Source organism: Buteo buteo, chromosome 7 (assembly GCF_964188355.1).
Source record: "Buteo buteo chromosome 7, bButBut1.hap1.1, whole genome shotgun sequence".
Lineage (NCBI taxonomy): Eukaryota > Metazoa > Chordata > Aves > Accipitriformes > Accipitridae > Buteo > Buteo buteo.
Window position 1 is genome coordinate 11,724,751 of NC_134177.1, and position 20,448 is coordinate 11,745,198.

General features: G+C 45.4%; 1 protein-coding gene across 5 annotated transcripts in view; it reads right to left on the reverse strand.

Moving 5' to 3' along the window:
* The window catches only part of DIS3L2 (DIS3 like 3'-5' exoribonuclease 2), a 197,739-nt gene that overhangs the window by 46,556 nt on the left and 130,735 nt on the right, over positions 1 to 20,448 (reverse strand). For 4 of the 5 annotated variants that reach the window (XM_075031552.1, XM_075031551.1, XM_075031554.1 and 1 more), the window contains one exon: positions 19,559 to 19,792. The exons of the other annotated variant lie outside the window; for it this stretch is intronic. In XM_075031552.1, the coding sequence (XP_074887653.1) occupies positions 19,559 to 19,792 (234 nt within the window). The remainder of the gene's footprint in view (positions 1 to 19,558; positions 19,793 to 20,448) is intronic. 5 annotated transcript variants of the gene reach the window in all.

The window sequence follows — 20,448 nt, forward strand, 5'->3', positions numbered from 1 at the left end:
TCCTCAGGGAAAGGGTTGGGACATCACCGGCAGCTGCTCTTCTGCCCTCTTCCTGCCTCACCTTCCTGTCACCACTCCTGAGACATCTCAACCCCCAAACTGAAATGCAGAGCAGGCACAAGAAGGAATCAGCAAGGAATACGCTGGGCACCCAGCATGCTCCACAGCCAGCCAACCCACATGTCCTGGAGCTCCTGGGTGTGAGATGACACTGCTGTGTTTGACAGAAACTCCTTGCCAGCCTTGCCCCTTTCAGAGGACAGAAGAACAACTGGGTGTAAATGGGCAGCAGAACAAAGGGTGACTTATTTCTGGGGGTGAGACCTCCTCTCCATTCCTGCTTTACCTTTCAGTTTTGAGGTCTCCCATGCAGAAAGGTTCTCTCCTAGTTGCAACAACACATCACCTTGAGTTTTACTCATCCTGCACCACTGAAGCCGCACATCTCTCTAACACCTCTTCCCTCTCAGGACATTAGCCAGCAAAATACGTCTGTTAACAGGCTACAAGATCCATGCATGTGGCTAAAGGACAACGTCAACCTGAAATCCAATCCAGCCTAGGAGAAGGAGGTGAAACTCATTTGGGGTATTACTCTGGCCTGAATCCCTCTGCTCATTTCTATTTTACAATCCCATAGATTACTCAGATGTTATTCCTCTCCTCTGCTGCTGCCTGCATTATACAACTGCATAAAATACACACAAAGCCAGTGAATCCCTGATGGGATTAGCTTTACACAATAAACTATTACTAAATTATCCCACAGGCTGCAGTAGGTCTGGCTCTCCAAACTTCTCTGGGATGCAGTGGAGACCCTGGGGTGTTCCCATCACGGGAGTGAAGTCACGAACACGTGTTCCCTAGCACATACGAGGGCTGCTCTGTTGTTATCTAGTGGTCCTCAAAACCTCTGCTACAGGTGGTTAGGCAGTACAGCAAAACCAGAAAGAAGCATGGCTGGATCCTTTGCAAAGACACGCAGATGCTGTCATCAAAATGGCAAGCTGGCATCATACCCTTGGCTTTTATTTCACAGCTGCAAGTCAAAGCTGAAGAGCCTTTCTGGAAAGATGGGGCAGGAGACAACTTTCACTGCCTGGCAAAAATGTAAACTGCAAATGAGTTTATTTTTAAGCATTCACACTTGCCTGCATTGGAGGTTTCGAATGCAATCCACGATTGGATCCAGATTTATTTAGAAAGAAGAGCTGAATACTTCCGTTCACTTTATAATTTATAAACTGGATGAGCTCATTATCTAGATCGTGATTAGGAAACCACATGACTGAAATACAGATTATACAATTGCAAAGGGTTTACGTTGGTGGATTAAAAATACCTTCTTCAGAAGCTAATGAATTGTGACACTGTACTGTATGCTCTAGACCACTAGGGAACTGTCAATGAAGTTAAAAGTATTTTCTACACATACACCAATTTTAAAACAAAAGCAAAACATCTCTAAGAAATGCCACATAAAAAAACTGTGACACTTACAAGATACATGCTACATTTCACTGCTTGGCTGTTTTCTGTTACTCAGAGCCTGTCTCCCAGCTTCTTTTTAAAGCACTCCTGGCTCTTGCACTTCTCCCAGCCCTGCTGGTGCTCTGACAAAAGACCATTTCACTGATTTCATCTTGTGCAATAATACAGCCTTCACAAGCTGGGCTTTACCAGCCTCAATAGAGATGAAAGATTTTGGGCTGCAGAAAATTCTTGCATTTTGAAGACCGATCATGACTACAGACTTTACGGGATGCAGGGGAACAGTTAGGTCCTGCTTAGTCCCAATGGCCTCTTCTTCATCTGGGAGATATGGAAATTCACTTGGGAAAGCAGGAATTTGGGAAAGGAGGATGATCAAGACTCTAGTAAGAGGCTAGATTACAATCAGGAATTTGAAACAACCCCAGAGACTCTGGGGAGGGAGGACTGACCCTTCTCAAAGCAATTAGAGTTGCCAGCAAGTGAAGTGTTGCTGTCCATGAAGAAGTTGATGGCTGGAGGGCAGCACTCAGACATCACGTACCTTATCAGAGAGTTAAAATTCCCCAGGATAGACCAGAAGCCAACAGCCAGCGCCCAGGGGAGCAGTACAGGGACCTATAACTGGTGTGAATAGGAACAGGCAAGGCCAGGGTCTGCTGCATGAGAAGAGAGATGGGAATGCAGCTGCTGACACCATGCTGCCAAAGCCTGTGGGCACCAGCAGCTGGTGCAGAGCCTGGAGAAGGGGAGCGTGACACCAGCAGCACCCGTCACCGACACCCAGGACTAAGAGTGACCCTGGGCCTCATAATCCCCAGCTCGTTGGAAAGCTCACTGTACAACACGGGCTGGCAGAGCAGCAAATACGTCCACGACTGAAAATCCTGGAGCAAACAGACCAACCAAGTGAGTTAAAGTAACCATGAAAAAAAGGAAATATTTCTCGCTATTAACAAGGAGAGAAACCTTAAGCGTAGAGCTGACGTAAAATTTCCCCTAAGCTGACAAGTGTCAGCAGCCAAACAGACAGGCGTTTCTCTGCAGCCACAGTGCTTGCAGCCTGCTGGTCAGTCATACGCGGGACCTGAGGGGGTCTGTGGGACCAACACCAGCTTTTTCACAGGTTGAGCAACATGGAAGTCCATGTGTACACCATCCTGATCTGATGAAGAAAATCAAAGCCTGATCAGAAAGGGATCCCTAAGGCATTTTTGTCCCAAAACAGTATGTGAAAGCCTGAAAGACTTAAGAAAAGCAATTGGTGTGTTCCATGTTTGCTTTAGATGAAAAGTCACACAACCAAGTGGAAACCCTGTCTAAACTTGCAGCTTGGTATGTCGTTATTAGAGGCTACTACAGGTAACAGGTCATTATCCGCAACTGCTGTTATTTCAGACACTTGACAGTCATGTCTGAAAACAGGTCTCAACTTACTGACCCTAGGTTTAAGCAGCCTGAAGTCTAGCTTCATGCTTGGCCCTGCTATTTTGCGAGAACCCACGGTCTAGACAACAGCGTTGCAGAAGTCAGCGGCTCCCTAAGAAAGGGCAGATCCAGCCACTGATGGATGCACAGCTCTGCTGAGGAACATAGCACCACAAGGGAAACACAGCGCACGGCTCGCAGGCAGTTTCTTTAATGGAAAACAGAACAAGAACACCAGCAAAGGTAAATGTTCATCTGATGAAAAGCAAGGGGACAAACAGCCCTTCACAAAGTGCCAGATGGTTTCTGAGAGCTGCCCCAGCCTCATGCCAGCAACAGAACAGTGGTTACCTGAAGGAGGATGGGACACCACACTGTCTTCAAATGGCTCAAGTCACAGGGAAAGGCAAGGTAAGAGCTGTGGGTGCAGATGTGTCTGTGCATGTGGCAGGAAGAAAAATGTTTTGGTGTCTTTTATTGCACTTGACTATAGCACAACTTTCCCCCCACCTCCACGAGCCTTGGAGGATGCTGATACACATTTTACAAATCAGTCTATTTTGTGACTTCCCTATGACTATTTTGTGTCTTCCCGTAAAGTGCCCAGTCTTTGTCATTGCTGTTGGGAGGATACAAAGAGCTGAGGGCAGATCAAACACAGCAAATCCTATTTTCTTAAGTTTGTTAATGCTAATTGCTTCCCCTGTTAAGCCACTAATGGAGCTGTGAGAACCCAGGAGCACAGATTAATTCAGTGCCCAGGTACTACCTCATGCCTGGAGGGATTTCCGTAGAGTTGCACTGGAAGACAGATGAAAGCTTGTAATACCCTCCATACAAGAGATAAACCCATTAAAATATGAACAGCTCCTGTGCCGAAATGATAAGAGGTCTGCCAGGTAACAAGAGAGCTCACAACAGTATTTCTAGGTTTAGTTATATCTGCAGGCTGTTAAACTGGAGCTGGGACTATGAAGATGCAGAATACCCTGATCACACCATGCTGATCTCAGTTTGACAGTCACACCATTCTCCCCCATCCTTTGGGGTGCTGCTGTGAAATACCTGGCAGTCCTGAAGTCCAGCCCTAGCACTGCTGACTCAAGCTTTGCTTGAGTTGTTCTCTGGAGACGATCTGGACTCTCTCACAGCTTGTTATAACCTGCCAGGACTGCAGGCAACAGGCAGCTGTGTTGTGTCCTTGGCCAAACCTTCTTCCCCTGACACGGTTAACAGCATGGGATGGGAAGGGATCTCCTGCCATGCACACTCAGCCCACTATCTTCTGCAGAGCATCTTCTCCACACACTGCATGCCATAAAATGCCGCGCAGCATCCCGCCATGGCAGTGCCAGCTCCCTCATCCCCAGGCAGAGGCGGGCTGTGTGCCACGACCTCCTCTCCCTTAACTGAATCTCGTGATGTGTCTAAGCACGGTTGCTCGATGCACGAGCAGGAGATCCAAAGCTTTCCAAGGACATCCCTGCCCGTTCCCATGGACAGCAAGAACTGCTGCTGTTAGCATAACCGCTGGGCTCCCCTGGGAAGGGGCTGGCTGTGGCTCCGTTGAATTCCTCTGGCAGCGACCTGCTCCTACTCACATTTTCCTAGGGACCTTGCAGCTCCTCTGTCACAGGGAAAGAAGGAAGCAGGAGTGGATGGGAGCCAGGCGACTTGTCCCAGCGAGCCCAGAGCCTGCTGGCAGTGGGACGGGCACCCTGCCCTCCAGCTAACCCACGGCCAGCCGTCTTCCACCAACTCCGACATGGCTGCGCTTCAGCGGGGAAGCGATTTCTGCATGCAGATGCTTCAGAAAGGGCTCTGGCAAGGTTCACTCTGAAAAGGTGCAGTGTAAAATGTAAAGTACCTTTGTAGGGCCAAGTTGATGTCAGAGCCCGTGACACTGCTGTTGATCCCCGGGTTGGAGCACAGGGGGTAGGATCACTGATCTTCTTCCAGCATTAATGCACAGGAGGCTGTTTATAACCCTCTGTTCCACACTGTTATTTAACATATGTAAGGGGCTCAACATGGTTTATGTTCAGTAGTTGTGGTTTCCAAGCAGTATTGCATTTCTTCAAAATGAAGATACATAATATTTTAAAACTATTTTTAAATCCAGTCACAAATCTGCAATCTTTTACGTCATTCCTCCTTCCTCCTATCAAAACCAAACCATAACACACAGTCACAGAAGATCAGCAAGCTCACGTGCGAGAACTCAGCTGCAAGAAACTCGTGTGTGCATGCACACACAGAGACATACACACAGAGGGAAACTCAAAGCTGTAATTCAGTTAAATTGGTACAAGCTATGTTTAAGGTTTCAAAGACATCCGGGATGTAGTCCACTGTTTAGAGTTGTGGGTACCAGCATGGTGTATGCGGAGAAGGAGAATCTAAGAGCCGAACCAAAGCATGAGGTATTTATTTAACAATCTGTCTCAGCAAGTGTAAGGAAATTAAAAGGTTTCCTGCCCCTGGGGGAGTTCAGTATACTGGCAACCTGATTGTGTATCATCCTAAAATCTCATCACTGCTTTCCCTTGCTGGGACTGACCCCATCCACTCCTAAAGCAAGTCACAGCACAACTGAATCTCTAATTCCCATTTTTAACATACCCCTCCACATGGCAGAGTTGGCTGGGGCAGGGAAGTTTTAGAAAAATCTTTAGAAATCATCCTTAAAAGACAGTCTGTAAAGCACTGTTCCCTAGAAATGCCTGGCTTCTGGGGAGCATGGCAACTCTTGCATAGCTCTCTGTTTTTTGCAGTACTTTTGCATAAATCAGACTTTCCAGTTTCCCAGCCTGATGGACTTGGGGCTTTGTTGGGTTAATTTTGTCCAGTCAGTCCTGGAACTGGACGTGTCCATACTAAAGCGGTAAGTTCTAAAGGCAGAAACCAACACCATATTTTATAGAGACAGTCAAGTTCTTAAAATTAGTTATTTATTCCAACAATATTAAAAGGAGACACACCGCTTTCTCAGTCATTTTTCCATTTGTAGTATTTAGTTTTGTTTTTTTAAACCCATAAGCCTAATCCTTAATTTCTCTATGGAAAAACTGGAAGAAAAAGATCACAGGGACAAAGGATCAGCCTCCTAGAGCATCCACTATGCTTGCTCACCCTTTGGAGAGGTTGCTGGGTTTGTTGTTGAGATTATTTTTTTAAAATACACTCTGAAAGTAAGTAAATAAATAAAAATATCTCCACACATCGGTATTAGTTTGTGAAGGAGACCCAGACAATGCACGGGAGGCTAGAAAGGAGCCAGTAAATTCTAAGGGTGTAGAACAGGAGAGGGGATTAAGCCTGGTGATTAAATTAGGAGATGCATGAATACATTCCAATGCACAACATCACTCAAGCACTGGACAAAACATATGGCAACAATGGAAAGCGCTGCCCACGAGGTCACCTTTAATATGATTAGCCATGGACGCCTGAAAGGAGATCTCCCAAGTACCGGCGTGCTAACCCTTCTTTGTGCAGGGCGGAGAAGCACCCTCTGAAAGCCTTTGAGGCACCGTGAACCCCACACAAACGGCTGCTGTGTGTTAAGGGATGTGCCCAAGTCCATAGAAAGCAGGACACAAAAAAAAAAAAAAAAAGAGCCTCGACGCCGGGCGAGCGTGCTAAGAGTGGCTTTTGTTCCCCACTTGCTGGGCACCGGGTGGGAGCTGTCCCCAGGGTGTCCTGCCTGACAGCTGGGTCACCCCACGGGCTCTCCTGTTCCGCTTGGACTTTTCAACTCTGCTGGCCCGCATTCACCAGCACGGCTCGCCTCTTTGAAGGGGGAGAAAGCGCCTCATCCATCACTGACACGAAGGGAGTTAATTCACTTCTTTACAACTGGAAAGGCTTTTGCTGTGAGCAGGAGGGAGTGCAGGAAGAGTAATGAAATCCAAAAGGGAGCCAAATGATGCTTTCCTCTGCTAGACGCCAGCGCTGGCAGCACTTGCTGCTGGCATGGCCCATGGTGGGTGAAAGGAGACTCTTTTGTGGTATGCCGTTAGCTACTTCCAAGGCCTCAGTTCATGTTTACCACAGCCACTGTGTTACTTCACTTGGTATTTTTTTCCAGTCCTGTTGATCGTACTGCAGAACTGACCGAGTCCATTTGGAAGCCTTGCTCACAGAAAGCAGGAACAAATTGCTTTTTGAAAGGACTATTTTTTTTTCTTCCCTAAACCAAACCTCACGCTGCTTTCCATAAACCCAACCTAAGGCTGAAATTCCCACTTAAAGCTGAAGAGCAAAAGTTCCTGCTAGGCTTTGCCCACTCCGCTTATCACCCAGGCGCGCCACTTGCCCCCAGCGCGGTGGCGATGCCACCAGCTATGCTGCCTGGACTGCACTAGAGGGCATCTTGCACCCCGGCATTTCTCTGCACCACGCAACATTGCAGCCACATCAAGTAAAACCCCGTTACAACAGCAGCCAGCAGGTTGTCTTGTCAACTGTAATGAGAAAAAACACTCGATGACATTAAAGATAATCTCGTGTGAGTCACTTTGCATGACTACCTTGCTGTAATCAGGCGAGTCCTTCAGACTGCTGAACTCTACCCCAGAGGACCTTGGCACACTCGGCCGAGCTCCTCGCAAGGTTTCTGCAGGCCTTTAGTGTTTCAGATTCCAGGCAATGACTAATCAGGGACACGTGAGGGACAGGCCCAACGGCACACACTTTGTATCGGCATGGCTGGGTGCGTGAAAGCCATGGAGACAACCCCAAGAGGAACTCGGTCTGGCTACACAGCTACAAAGGCTCCATGACAAAGCAACAACAAACATGGCACAGGACCACTACCAGCTGAGCTCCTGCTATTGCCAGGAAAAGGAAAGGATCATCTCCTAAAGCCCTTTCCAGATTTACATTTCCAGGACGCCATAAATGCAGCTCAAGCCTTGACACAGCACATTCCCGGCACCACACTGTCACAGCTGATATTCAGCAAGCTGTGAAATGTCTACTCTCTCGTACCAAAGAGTCACCTTGGACCCTTCTAATAGATCTCATAGACTGTCATGGGACCTGCCAAGACTGAAGATCAAGCCAGCTTCTAACGAGACAAGGTAGACCGGGCAGCTACACAGTAGTTCTAAAAACATTTGGGACAGCAGCTCCATGAAGGAGGGTAAGATTTTTTTATTTTAGACAAACAAAAAACCACCTCCCCAATCATTACTCTTTCAAAATGAAAATTAATGAGGGTTGTGAGAAATGCCTGTGGTGTCACCCATTTCTTGGCTGTTTAAGCTCTATTCAGCAAGTCTTCCTCCTTTGAACTGTATTTTGTACCCATTGCTATGCTACCACTATTACAAAGGCTACTTCTAGCAAAAACACTGATCCTCAGTGCTGGGTCCAAAGCAAGCTACAGACCTACCTACAAAACAGCAAGAGCAAGGATGAACCAGGCATGGCAGCATACCGAGCCAAAGTTGTGGAAGAAACCCACCAGCCCAAGGAAGTTGGTTGTAGAAACTGCCTGCCTTTCAACAAATTTCCTGAAGGGATGAAGCCCAGATGATGTTACTTAGCCCAACTGCTTGGTGGTTAGGACAAGTCCTCTCTTTCCTGCAGTGCTCAGCTGCAGATGGAAGCTGTGAACTCAAAAAAAAAGAAGGTCATCAAGTTTACCCTGAGGAGTAGCCGCTTCTGCCTACAAAGTGGGCACAGAAGAGCAGGTTTAACACACCTCCATCTGCTGGACTTCTTCATCCCAAGAAGCATGTATAACATCTTGTGGGTCCTGGCATGTGGAGACCAACTGGCTTCTGTGCTGGGCCTGACCTATGGAAACTCCATTTAGATACCATATTTCTATCTGGCCTCTCTCAGTATTCATTGTCTGCTCTAGACTTTATCTTAAAACTCCTGGGACACTGAGCAAGAACATTATTCCAGCATGGAGAACCTCAGAGGTTTTAATACTGTTTTGCACTTTTTTCAGAAAAGACACACCTGTTTGCTATCTCAGCTGGTTGCAACAGCACCATGCTCATGGTCTTTAAACTGATTTCAAGGAATCTGTATAAATGCTTGAGAATTTGAAAAGAGATGACCATGCTGCACAAGGATTTCAAGGTTGGTCCCCTGCATAAAGGTTATTTGACAGCAGCACCCCTTGGCACCACATTATGGATCCACCAATACACCTACCTCTTACTCCTACCTAAACATGAGAAACCAGTAACTCCCCAGCTCATTTAACCACCCATATGTTGCCCACTGGCTTATTTAAAAAAAAATAACTAAAGAGCAAAGCAATGTGAGCACAGTATTAGAAACTATCAACCATTGCTTTCAGTAATGTTTGAAAATAATAAAAAACAGAGAGCTGAAGTGAAAATTCAAAACCTCAAAGTAATTTCAACCATACATCCATGAGAAGGGAAAAGTTTATACATGATGCAACAGAAAAAATGACTCACTTTCCGAAATGCCAAAGCCTGTTTTAGTTCATTGGGTCTTCTATACCTGCTAAACACATCACTGACAGAGAAATAATTTAATAAATTGCATTTTTTTTTTAAATCCCATTTTAGCTATTTAAACATTTTATTTCCTAGTATTGTGGGTCAGGTTCTACTCTAACATGCTAATCAGAAGTAAAGTGCTAGCTGGATCAATGGAGTTTCTTCTCAGAAAAACAAGGAGAGTCTTGAGATTAGAACAGAGACCTTGAAATTGAGGTGAAACTGCAGCCTTAAAGCTACTGCAAAACCTCCTGTTGATTCATGGGACTGAGAATTTCTCAGTCGGAGGGCTGATCTCAGCCTTGCCATGAGACATGCAATAAGCTACTGCTCTGCAGTCCCCCAAGGTCAGCAGGATCAGATGGATCAAACCCATGACACGGCCAGTTTACTTCAGTTGTCAAGGCAGGCACAAATTAAATTTTGTTGTATTCAGGCTAGACTGTTTTTTTAAAAAACCCAAACAATAGCGACTGCTTGGTTAGTTTGTATTTATGTGACAGAAACAAGTTTTTCAAGTCCGGTTAAAGGAATTGCCCACAAAGCCCCCTTCATAGTGATTTTGCATGGCTGGTTTCTTCCAGATGTCTGAAGTCTCTCAAACCACTCCAGTCCAACAAACTCTTGTGGCTACTTTCTCCCTGCCTCTTGCTTAGTTTTCAAGTGACCATCAATTTAATGGTAGCCCATCACAGATGGGCAACAGACTGTCGCCAGCTTGGTTGGTAACTAATTAGCACAAATGCAAAATATCTGCTACCAGCCTAGATCCAAAGTGGAGAACGCATTCCCTTCAGAGGGTGAAGTTTAATAGTCATGTCAGGTTTTACGGCGTTGACAATGCAACAACTTGTGAGCACGTATCTTTGGGGAGAGATGGGTATTTGTACCTTAAGATGGAAGCAGGAAGGAACAGGGAATCACAGTGTCTCCCACAACTGAACACAGCGCCGCACAAAGAAGGAGCACATTTGGCAAGGAGGTCTCAAGCATGGACAAATCTCAGAAACAAGTGCAACATGGACCTACGTTCATGCTTCACACTCCCATTTCACATAATTACGTATTCAGGGGAAATCTACACTCTGAATTATGCTTGTATGCTTGAACAACTTCCTTATTACCATAAGAAGATGTAGAGAAGGGCAAGATAAATGATCTAGGTTACTAAAGACAGATTCAAAGCCACTTGCTTTCAAAACAAAACCAAGAGGTTGCTCAACAAAATGTACTCCCAATGAATCACTGCAAACTTTAGCAGGGCATATAATTTCAGGAGACGTGGGCTTGGACTTGGAATGTTTAAAGATAAACCCGGAAACGGACTTCAGCAGGCACTGGCTTCCTCAGATGGGGCAAGATCAGCTCTGTCCTCAGCTCAGCTGCTGGGAGCTTGGCTAAGACTCTTATAGCCTCATTTCAGAGGGCTGTGGAAACCACAGGTGCTTTCTGAGCATCTTTGTACTTCAGCATCCGTATGCTATGGACGAGAAAAGATAAAACATCCTAGGACTCGGAGTGATCGTGCCCAGAGACACCTGATAAAATGAGTTGTGGTCATGGAAATCAAGAACTTTTTCCCCTCTCACTTTGGAAATGAAATGAGAAATCACAGAATTGCAAAGTCTGAATCTTTCATCTCCTTCCAGACATTGTCTTTTGTCATTATACAATTAGCCTTTCTTCCATTTACTGTTAGGTGAAACAGAACTGGCTCTGACAAAGAGCTGCTACATCTTCACCTATGGCAGACTGATCACATTTGAAATTACATCACTCTACACCCAGTGACTCCATCTAAAGAGAATGATGGATTAGCCATGCAGTCAGCTATAATTAATACCTGAAAAAACCCCTTGTCAAGTCTCTGTTCAAATATGTGATAAACGGAATCTGAAACAAGAAGAGACTTTCTGATGACGTCTGTTCATCTCCAGGGAAGAAAAACACCATCAACTGGAGGGCAAGACTCTCAGAACAAGGATTGTTTCCTCAGCAGAAAATGTAAAATAAAAATTTCCTCCCAGCACTCACCCCGCAAGCACCTTTACACAAACACATGTTTTCCTGGGTTTTATCTGTCTTGCTATCAGAGACACTGAAGAACCAGTTTGTTTCTGCTTCATTGAGAACCAGTTTTTCCGTCCTGAACCTCTTTCAATAAAACCAGCAGAAGTCACTACTTCTCTCCCTACCAACCTCAAAGATACCAGTGAGCAGCTTGCTCAGCTTGATCAAGAAGTGAATCCTCTTTCCACCTTAACTATCAGCTTCATGTTGGGACACATTCCATCTCACTAAGCCACCACGTGATACAGATGCGCTCTCTCCCCTAAAGATACTATTTGGCACTGCCTGAGGTCCCTATGGGCAAGCGACTCCAGGCTGCCTACCACACAAACATGGGCAAGACCCATCTGCATCCAGCTAATCCAGGAAACCAAGAGATGTCTGCTTCATGTGTGAATTTTGAGTACCTGCAAATACCTTCAACCCTACTTGCAGGTCAGCATGTGATGACTGCCAGCTCACCCCCCTTCTGCAACAGCTGATCACCAACTGGATTCAATCGATAGAAAAAAGCCAAGCAATTTGGAAGGTATGATGAAGTACTGCCCACTGCAACTCTGTCCTGTGCGAGCAAGAGAGACTTCCATGGGATAGCAGCACACTGGCTTGGTCCTGGCACATGTAGGCAAAGCCTGAGAACTGAAAGGAATGGGGAGAGAGACCACTTGTGAAACACGCTGGTTGCTTCTACGCTGCAGAGATGTGCTAGCTACAGGTCAGCCCTTCATGCTGATGTGGCTTGTTTCTCTGCTCTGTACTGTAAGAAGTACCTACTGGGGAACTGGGATAAAAACCCCTGCCTTTAACTGGGCCAGCAATAAACAGCAGAAACAAAAAAGCACCAATTCTTATTCAACAGTTGTCAGTAATAAACCTGAGAGGACGAGAATGGCCAGCATTGGCCTAAGGTGCTGGATTTGGCCTGGGAATCAGAAAAAGGCTGTCCTGCCAGCTCTGCCACTGACTCACCACATGAGCTCAGGCAGTTTTACCTCTTCGTGCCGTTCCCATGGCCTGGAAGTATGGAGCCAACCTCCCCTCTGATATTTGCTCTGAGGCTGGCAGATGAAAGAAGCTGTTGCTGTGTCAAACAGCATCTCAAAATTAAATCGTAAGACAGCCTTTTTTTTGAGAAGTTCCTGAGCTTGCAGATCTATGGTAGATTTAATAAAACTCAAGGGTTAAGCTGTGTTTGTTTAGAAGAAAAACACTCATACATGACTGGAGAATTTGAATATCTGAGCTAGCGGCTGGAGTACTTACTCCAGGAAGAATAAAGTCATAACCCACTCTTGCATTACTGATGGTAAATTAATGCCAGAGCACCACTGTGTGGGGAGCTCCTTCCCAGCCGTGTTTGCCCAGACATCTGGCTGCGGTGGCTCCCAGCACGATGCTCTACAGCCGAGCCCTGTGCTCCAGCGTCCGACTCCCCCCTCCTGCCGGAGCCAGCTCGACCACTTCACCACCTGCTCCTGCTGGGACACAGCTGCTCAGCTCTAAAAGAATGATCGGGGAACGGCGGGACATGTGCGACAACATCAATCCTAGTCACACCCCTGGGAGGACTTCATTAAAATCCCAGGGCAAAAGATTACATTCGGAGGGCTTTCCACTCAAAATCCTAATTTAATCAAAATATTTTAAAACCTACTGGCAATGCAAACATCTCCATGCAAGCAGAAAGACGCTCACCCAACACAGACCCCCTCCCATAGCACGACCCCTCAACGCTTCCTTCCTGCGTGCATCCTCGGTGCATGTGCAAACTGCCCGACCTGAGCCGTTAGCTGTTCCTGACGACAACGATGACATTTCATATTTGCCTGCAAAGTACCATGTTCCCCTGTGGTATTGCAGGAAAGACATTTTGAAAATCGTTCCTACTTCCCTAATGCACCTTTGCAAATGCATTTTGATTACTCCTGTGGGGAAGAGCAGTATCCCCCAGTAGAAAGCTGTGGCCTTAGATGCTCATTTTGACGTATTAACTGGGGCTACGCAAAAGACATAAAATCCCCAAAGGAAATTAATCTCCAAATACATCCAACATCCCCCCAGCTGCCTTATGCATCACACAGTATAAGCAACTGTCCATAATGATCGTATAGCACCTGCCATCCCCATTCTGGGTATCAGTGATGTCTCTTTAACCAGACATCAAAGAGAAAGAGTAGACAATGGTGGAATTGTGATAGGAAGTGAATAGTGAAAGCTCCTTGTCAGTCTGCATTTCCATTTATCTTACAGCACCATACATACAGCCTACCCCGCCTCTGCTGTCACATGCATGCACTGTTGCTGTAATGGTCTCTTTAGGGAGGTATCATGGCAGTTTTCAGGATTTTATAAATGGGCCTTTTGGATTTTCTCTTGGGCCAAAGCAAGTGCCAAAGCAGGTACACACCTCAGCCTACCCTGACGGAACCAAATCCAAGATGAATTTGGTACCAATGTCACAGCCTAGGCGATAAGCACCAGGACTTCCTTTTTGAGACTGGCCAAAAACCCAACCAAACAATGCTCCCCAGAGAGATGCAGCCAAGAGTCAGGGGTTGGAGCAAAACCATTTACTCCTCCCCAGAAAGGTGCTTGCACTGAGAGTGTGCAGGGGTAGCACATACAGCAGCCACGGCTAAAAAACCTAAGCATCACACCAGGGAGTACTCAAGCCAGGATGGCCTTCCTGCCCCAACAGCATTTTAAGACATAAGTTCAGATCATACTATTAGGGAAAACATAGGTGCATTCAGTTAACTGAAGTCTATACATTATTATAGCCTTTTGCTGTCCCATCTAAACAGTTCTTTCAACCCAAAGTGCCTTCCATTGGTATATTAATATATTGCATTTTGTGCACAATGACTGTTTAACCAGGGTAGAAATATTTATTACTTCCACGTAGCAAGAAGGAAAGACCTGAATGCTTACTATGCAGATATGAGGCAGGAAATATGACAAAACAATTTCCCATAATTATTTCTAGCAGTCATTCATATTGCAATATTTTAATGGTGATAGTAATTAATCTGTGGCTCTTGAGATTTCCAATTAAATGGCATTAGCAGGAGCAACTGTCTAAAATTATGTGTTTCTGTCCTACCCCATTAGCCACAACTAAAGACGAAGTTTCCCAACATACAGGGTCACATCCTGCACGTACAGCATCCTCCTTCCTCCTCGTTTTCCATGTGTGAATGGCTTGAGTCAACTTCTCAAAGCTGTTTGCATCAAGTAGGCAGAGTCAGTTCTGAGAGCTTCAAAAACTATAAAGAGCTGGTTAATATACCCGGTATGCCACATACCTGGGTGTTTTGGAGCTGGTATTCTGCACACATTCTGTTGTTTGGAGTCTTTTTGCTTGTTTTCCTACGTTTCCTGCAGCAGAAATACTCTAATACTTCAGGAGTCCCACCGGCCTTAATGAAACAAAGCTATTGTCAAAGATCACTTATTTCCTTATTCCCAGCAGCCATGGGACAGGACCGAAGGTAAGGTCTCCAGTGTGGTACAGAGCTACAACAATACAAATTTTCTATCTTTAAGTTATTCAAAACAATAGAGATCCACAGGGAAAAACAACCCTTGCTCAGACAATGAGACAGTGGCACAGCACACAGGCTGGAAACAAGCAGAAGTGAGACCATTTCACTAGCAATTCAACCCTTAAATTTGCGTAACATTCTCATCTTTGCCATTTTTACCCTTTTTTTCTTCCCTTTTTGCACACACCTGCAAAGCTGAATGTCTGTTGCACAGAAAACAAAGAGAGAAGCTATTCTAGCAAACAATTCAATGCCATTAACTGGTCTAATGCAAATGCACTTTAGGTTGTTCTCACGATGAACTTTGGTCAATGCCAACGTTTTGAGCACCCAGGTATAAGTGCGCTGGCAAAGGCAGAATCACCAGCACAACAAAGCCACTGCTCAGCTCACAGACAGTTGTCATAGAGACAGATCAGCATCCTGGGGTATTCTAATTTTAAATATTCACAGAAATCCTTTTTAACCTGTCTTCTTGTAGGCATCTGTCCTCGTGATTCATTTATAAACTGTTGAGGCCAAAAAGAGAACCATTTATCAGCAGGTCTCCTCTAGGCAGGCTGGAGCTAAGGAGCTTTTCTGCAAACTTGATGGTTTTTGTTGAAAGCAAGTTTCTATCTGATTGTCTGGCTGGTGTTTCTAAAAGCTGTGGTTTGGGGAAGTGATCCACCTTCAAAGTAACTGGGCCAGGAAAAAAAAGGAAAGTTGTGGGTTGTGCTCACTTTGGTTTTTAAACCAGGTCAGATCCCTGCTCCAATTTATAGTGCGGGTGCACCAGGAGCTGTGAGAGGACAGCACAGGGGTGGCATTTCATGGTCCTGGGCAGGAAGGAGGCAGGGGGGAAAGACAGTATTGTAAATATCTGAACATTTTTTCTCAAAGTCACAGTACAAGGCACCTCTTGCTTCTACATCTAAAAGCCACAGCTCTAAATGAGAAGGGGAAGAAATACATTAATCTCTGTCTGTGTGGACAAAGTTTCATAAGCTTCTTAGCTGCTGAAGGTGCAAAGACTTTAAACCTCTAAAACTCAGTGCTCAGCTGCTTTCTGGAGCTAGGAAGCTGGGAGGCAGCACAGGAAACCATATTCTAGGGAAAAAGCCCCAGAAGGGGCCTATGGGGACAGCAAGATCCCACAGAGTGACAGATGTGTGGGTCTGGTTGCAAAGAAGGTCCTCAGACCCAAGGTCCAATGCAGCAAGATTCCCCTACAGACCTCTGCAGAGGCATGAAAGGAACTGGCGGGGGGGAAGAGTGGCAGGTATGTAGGTTGCCATGGCCAGGATTGAACTGAGGCAGGAATTCAAAATTACACAGCCCCAGAGAGACACATATGTACTGACACTGAATCCACAGATCTTAAGCTTTCAAGACTGTGTGCTACCTCTGTAATTTGTCTCAAGGTCTTCTGTGTGACCCAGATATGTAATTCCCAAGTTATTAAAAAAAAATAAATATATTCTTCATCTGTTGAGCTACAGAGATTCCTGCTTCCAAAATTACTGCTAAAAGATAAAATCATGGGCAAGCAGATGCCACTCTCACACAAGGTCATAAAAATTCAGCAGCAACATTCAAACAGGAAACACTCTTCTCACCATGGCACAGCCAGCCGGACACTGCTGCATCTTACTGGAGCCATCCTATGTCAGGTGCAAGAAGTTCCTTGGCCAACCAGTATTTCTGCTATTATAAAGATACACCCATGAATGACTTCATCTGAGAGATGGTTAGTTTTGGGGAATAAATCCTAAATTATACAGATACTATGGGGGAGATCAATATCATTCCAAAGAGGAAACTGAGGCAGACAGGGAGAGCAGCAGCCCAAGGCCACCACAGCCAGTGGCAAAGCAGGACAGGAGATTCTTCCCCCCAATTTTCTTAATACCAACAGGAAGCACACGAGCTTGTCACACTGAAAAATGGCAGGGTAGAAGCAAGAAAAAAAAGTCATCACTGTTCAATCAGGAGTGATCCCAAGGTAGAAGCTCTCAAAAATAATGCAATGTATAGGAAGAGGGCTCACATCCCTTGGAAAAAAAAGCACAGGAGTCATCCATGCCCAGCTACCCCCTCCCTTAAGACTGTGGGATGATCATTTCCTTTGCTCACATATTTATTTGGAATCTGATAATTCATTGCCCCTAGTTTCCTGCTGGAGTTTGTCTTCCATTGTTCAGGACTTACATTACTCAACAGGAAATCAGTGAGAGGTCCAGCGATTAGAAAGGTGTGTTTCCCATTTGGACCCACCCTTGCTCACTTGCTCAGGGCTGGAAGTCAGACCCAGTGCACAGCTGCATCCATGGGAACTCAGGGAAGTGAGGGAGCAAAGGCAGAGGGACTCATCTCCTATTAAAAGGTACAGATTGTTTTCTCCAGCCATACACCACTGGCCATGTCCAAACACCCATCCCTCACATACTGTTTGTACTCAGGCCTTAACAGTAACCACTTCAGCCATGTGCTACAGAGGGTGTAGTTTATCAAAATATGACTAGCAAGGCAGTACTTGAAAAGAGTAAGTATGGTGAAAGTGTCCCTTGAACCAAAATACACTTCCTTCTCAAAGACCATTACTTTCGCTCTGACACTCTTGCCAGGGGAGAGAGATTCTGCACAGCGTAAAGTGCCACTTGTGAGATATAACTCAGTTTATCACATTGGTTAGGAACCAGTCTGAGTAGGAATCAGCCCTCTCTGGTACCCTTAGCAGTGGCTTTTAACCCCGATCTCACAAATGATGCTCCAATACATTCTCTTTAACGGCTCCTCTGTAACAGCACAGAGCAAAACAAAACACAGCTAATCTTTTATGGGGTATTACTGGAACAGGATGCTTCCTTGGCCAAATCCTCCCATTGAAAATGTCACAGCTGTTTTAAAACATATTTTCCCTGGGGTTAGTTTGATAACAGGTACTCAGCTCAGGCACATGTGGTGACCGCTCAGGACTACACTGTGACTTGTGGAACGCAGCTAGTGACCTTGTTGGGCCACAGCTCCCAGTCACTGTGGACTGTTGTTCCAACCCAGACATCTCCAAGGCTTCCCAGTTAGCTCATCAAGTGCAAAGGCTGGGGTTTTTTTATGTTTCTCTAGCATTCAGAGTGTGCTTAGGAACAAAAGTCCAGTTTATTAGCCATTGTATGATAAACCTCAAGGAGGGAAGCCTCTGTTCCGAAAGAGGTTTAAGAAAACTCTGCATGACTTCAAAGTGGGAGTCACATTTCCCAAAATTATTTGAATATAATTTGAAGAATGATTATTTCCTTTGAGCAAGGAGGGACCTTGTGCAAATGTCCTTGCTCCAGGCTCACTTATGTGTGCCTAACCAGTCCTCCAAGTCCTCCTACAACAGATGTAGGCAAAATAGCCTCAGACACCACAATGCCTACACCAGAAAGTTTATCCTAAAGTATAACCCCAATCTCCTCTACTGAAACTCAAGATACAAACGTGTCATCCTGTCCATCTTAGACATGGGGAAAAGCACATTGCCTCCTCTTCACAGCAGCTTCGCCAGACTAAGCCACGTGCTCTGTTGGGGAAGGTCACAGATTATAGACACTCCTTGCTCTTGTTGCTCTGCAACGAGTTCTCTAAAATTAGATGTCCCTGCAACTGGAGACAGCGCTACAATGCCGAGTAAAATGGAAGGGTTACAACACACCTCTTACATACAATAGTCCTGTTTACATATCTCGGTACACTAGCTTCTTTCTCAGCAATATCCTTATGTTGACTCATGCTCATTTTGCAAAATGAAACAATAGAGCTTCCTTATATTAAGAGATTATTTTGTCTCCTGCTCAGGAAGGCCACTGGGTTCTATAAATTACTGGAACCTGCTATCCGCAAAAACTGTCAGAAGCCACCTCAGAGCAGCTGAACCTCAAATGAAAAAGTATTTTTGCTCTCATAATCTAAAATATCTGGATCTACTTGTAAAATAGAAATGACACATACCACAACTGGTACAAGATTACTTAAATCACCCCAGACAGAAAACCTCCTCACTAGCATTTCTTTCTCTGAAACACAGCCAACACTTATATGTATTAGCTTAGATAACATTTAGTCATTTTCCCTGTGCAGAGAACTGCTATGAAAGCTATGGAAAACATGAGTATTGCAAGCACAGAAATAAATGTGGAGGATGAGCCTTTCACGGTGAAATGTGCACTAAGGCTATCTGAACTGCTTGATAATGAATGACACCGTCATGATTTCTTTCACTGTATGAGTTACTTATGCAGTCCACCACGGTTTTAGGATTTTGAAAAATGTTGAAAGATGGACCACTCCTTAAAAACAGGAACTTTTTTCTTTTCATCCTACTTTACTTACTGCTTTTGGTACATAATCTGATGCCGCTCTTAAGAATACATTGGCACATAAACCTGCCTTTCTATTCCAGCCTTGACCTTCCCCTTCAAGTTTTTAGACTGATGAGGAAATTCTTAGGGAGTACAACGTGAAATTGCTTCAGTGAAGAAGAAGCCCCTTACAAGGTCTGGACTTACACACCTGATCTAAGCGCAGAGCACCGTCGATGAAGCGCTGTTTGCGGAGGTGCTGGGCGATTCGATGCAAGTTCAGCACAGCTTGCTGGATCTCAGCTATTGAGTGTTGAGGGGACACAGGCGGTAGTTCTTCAGGTGAGAACACCTTCCCAGGGCTTTCAATCATACTCTGTGCATGGTCGTAGCTTAGCTTCACGCAGGAGCAGATGACTGTCCGCCCAAACCATTCATCAAGGATCTGCAAAATTGGAAAGTGTAAATTGATCTGAGGACTTGCTCTTCCAGTGCACAAAATCTTGGGAAGTTGTACAAACCCTGGAAGGAATGACACCAGACCTCATCACTGACTGTGATCTTCAAGAGAAGATCTTCTCATACTGAGACCACCAGGCCTTTTGCTCATATAGATTCTCTAGTATCTGGGAACATGTATGTGGACAATATATTCTGCATATACATAGGGAACTGCTTGGATCTCCCTCCTCTACCTGATGTCCCTCTTTCATAGAGCTCAAAGAACTACAGCCCATCTGGGAGCTGAAATCAGCCATCTGACTCAAAGGTTACTAGGTGCAAGAGTGACAACGGGCAGATATACACATGCAAGAAAGGATCTCCTATCTAAAACACAGCAGATGGTATTCCACCTCTTTGATTAGAGTGTGGCCAGCAGGGCACGAGGGGCTGGCCTTAAAATACCCTGTTTTCAGGAGTACTGCAGGAACCCCAATGTCTGACTAGCACTCGTGAAAGTGCCTGAGTAGGACCTTGGTGGTCTGGAGGTGAGATGGCCAGTCACTGACCCCTTGTTTCTGTGATCATGTCTATGGTCCTAGGCCCAAACTCAAGCCAGGAACCTTTTTGAGCTTCCAAACTATTCTGGATTCTAGAGGA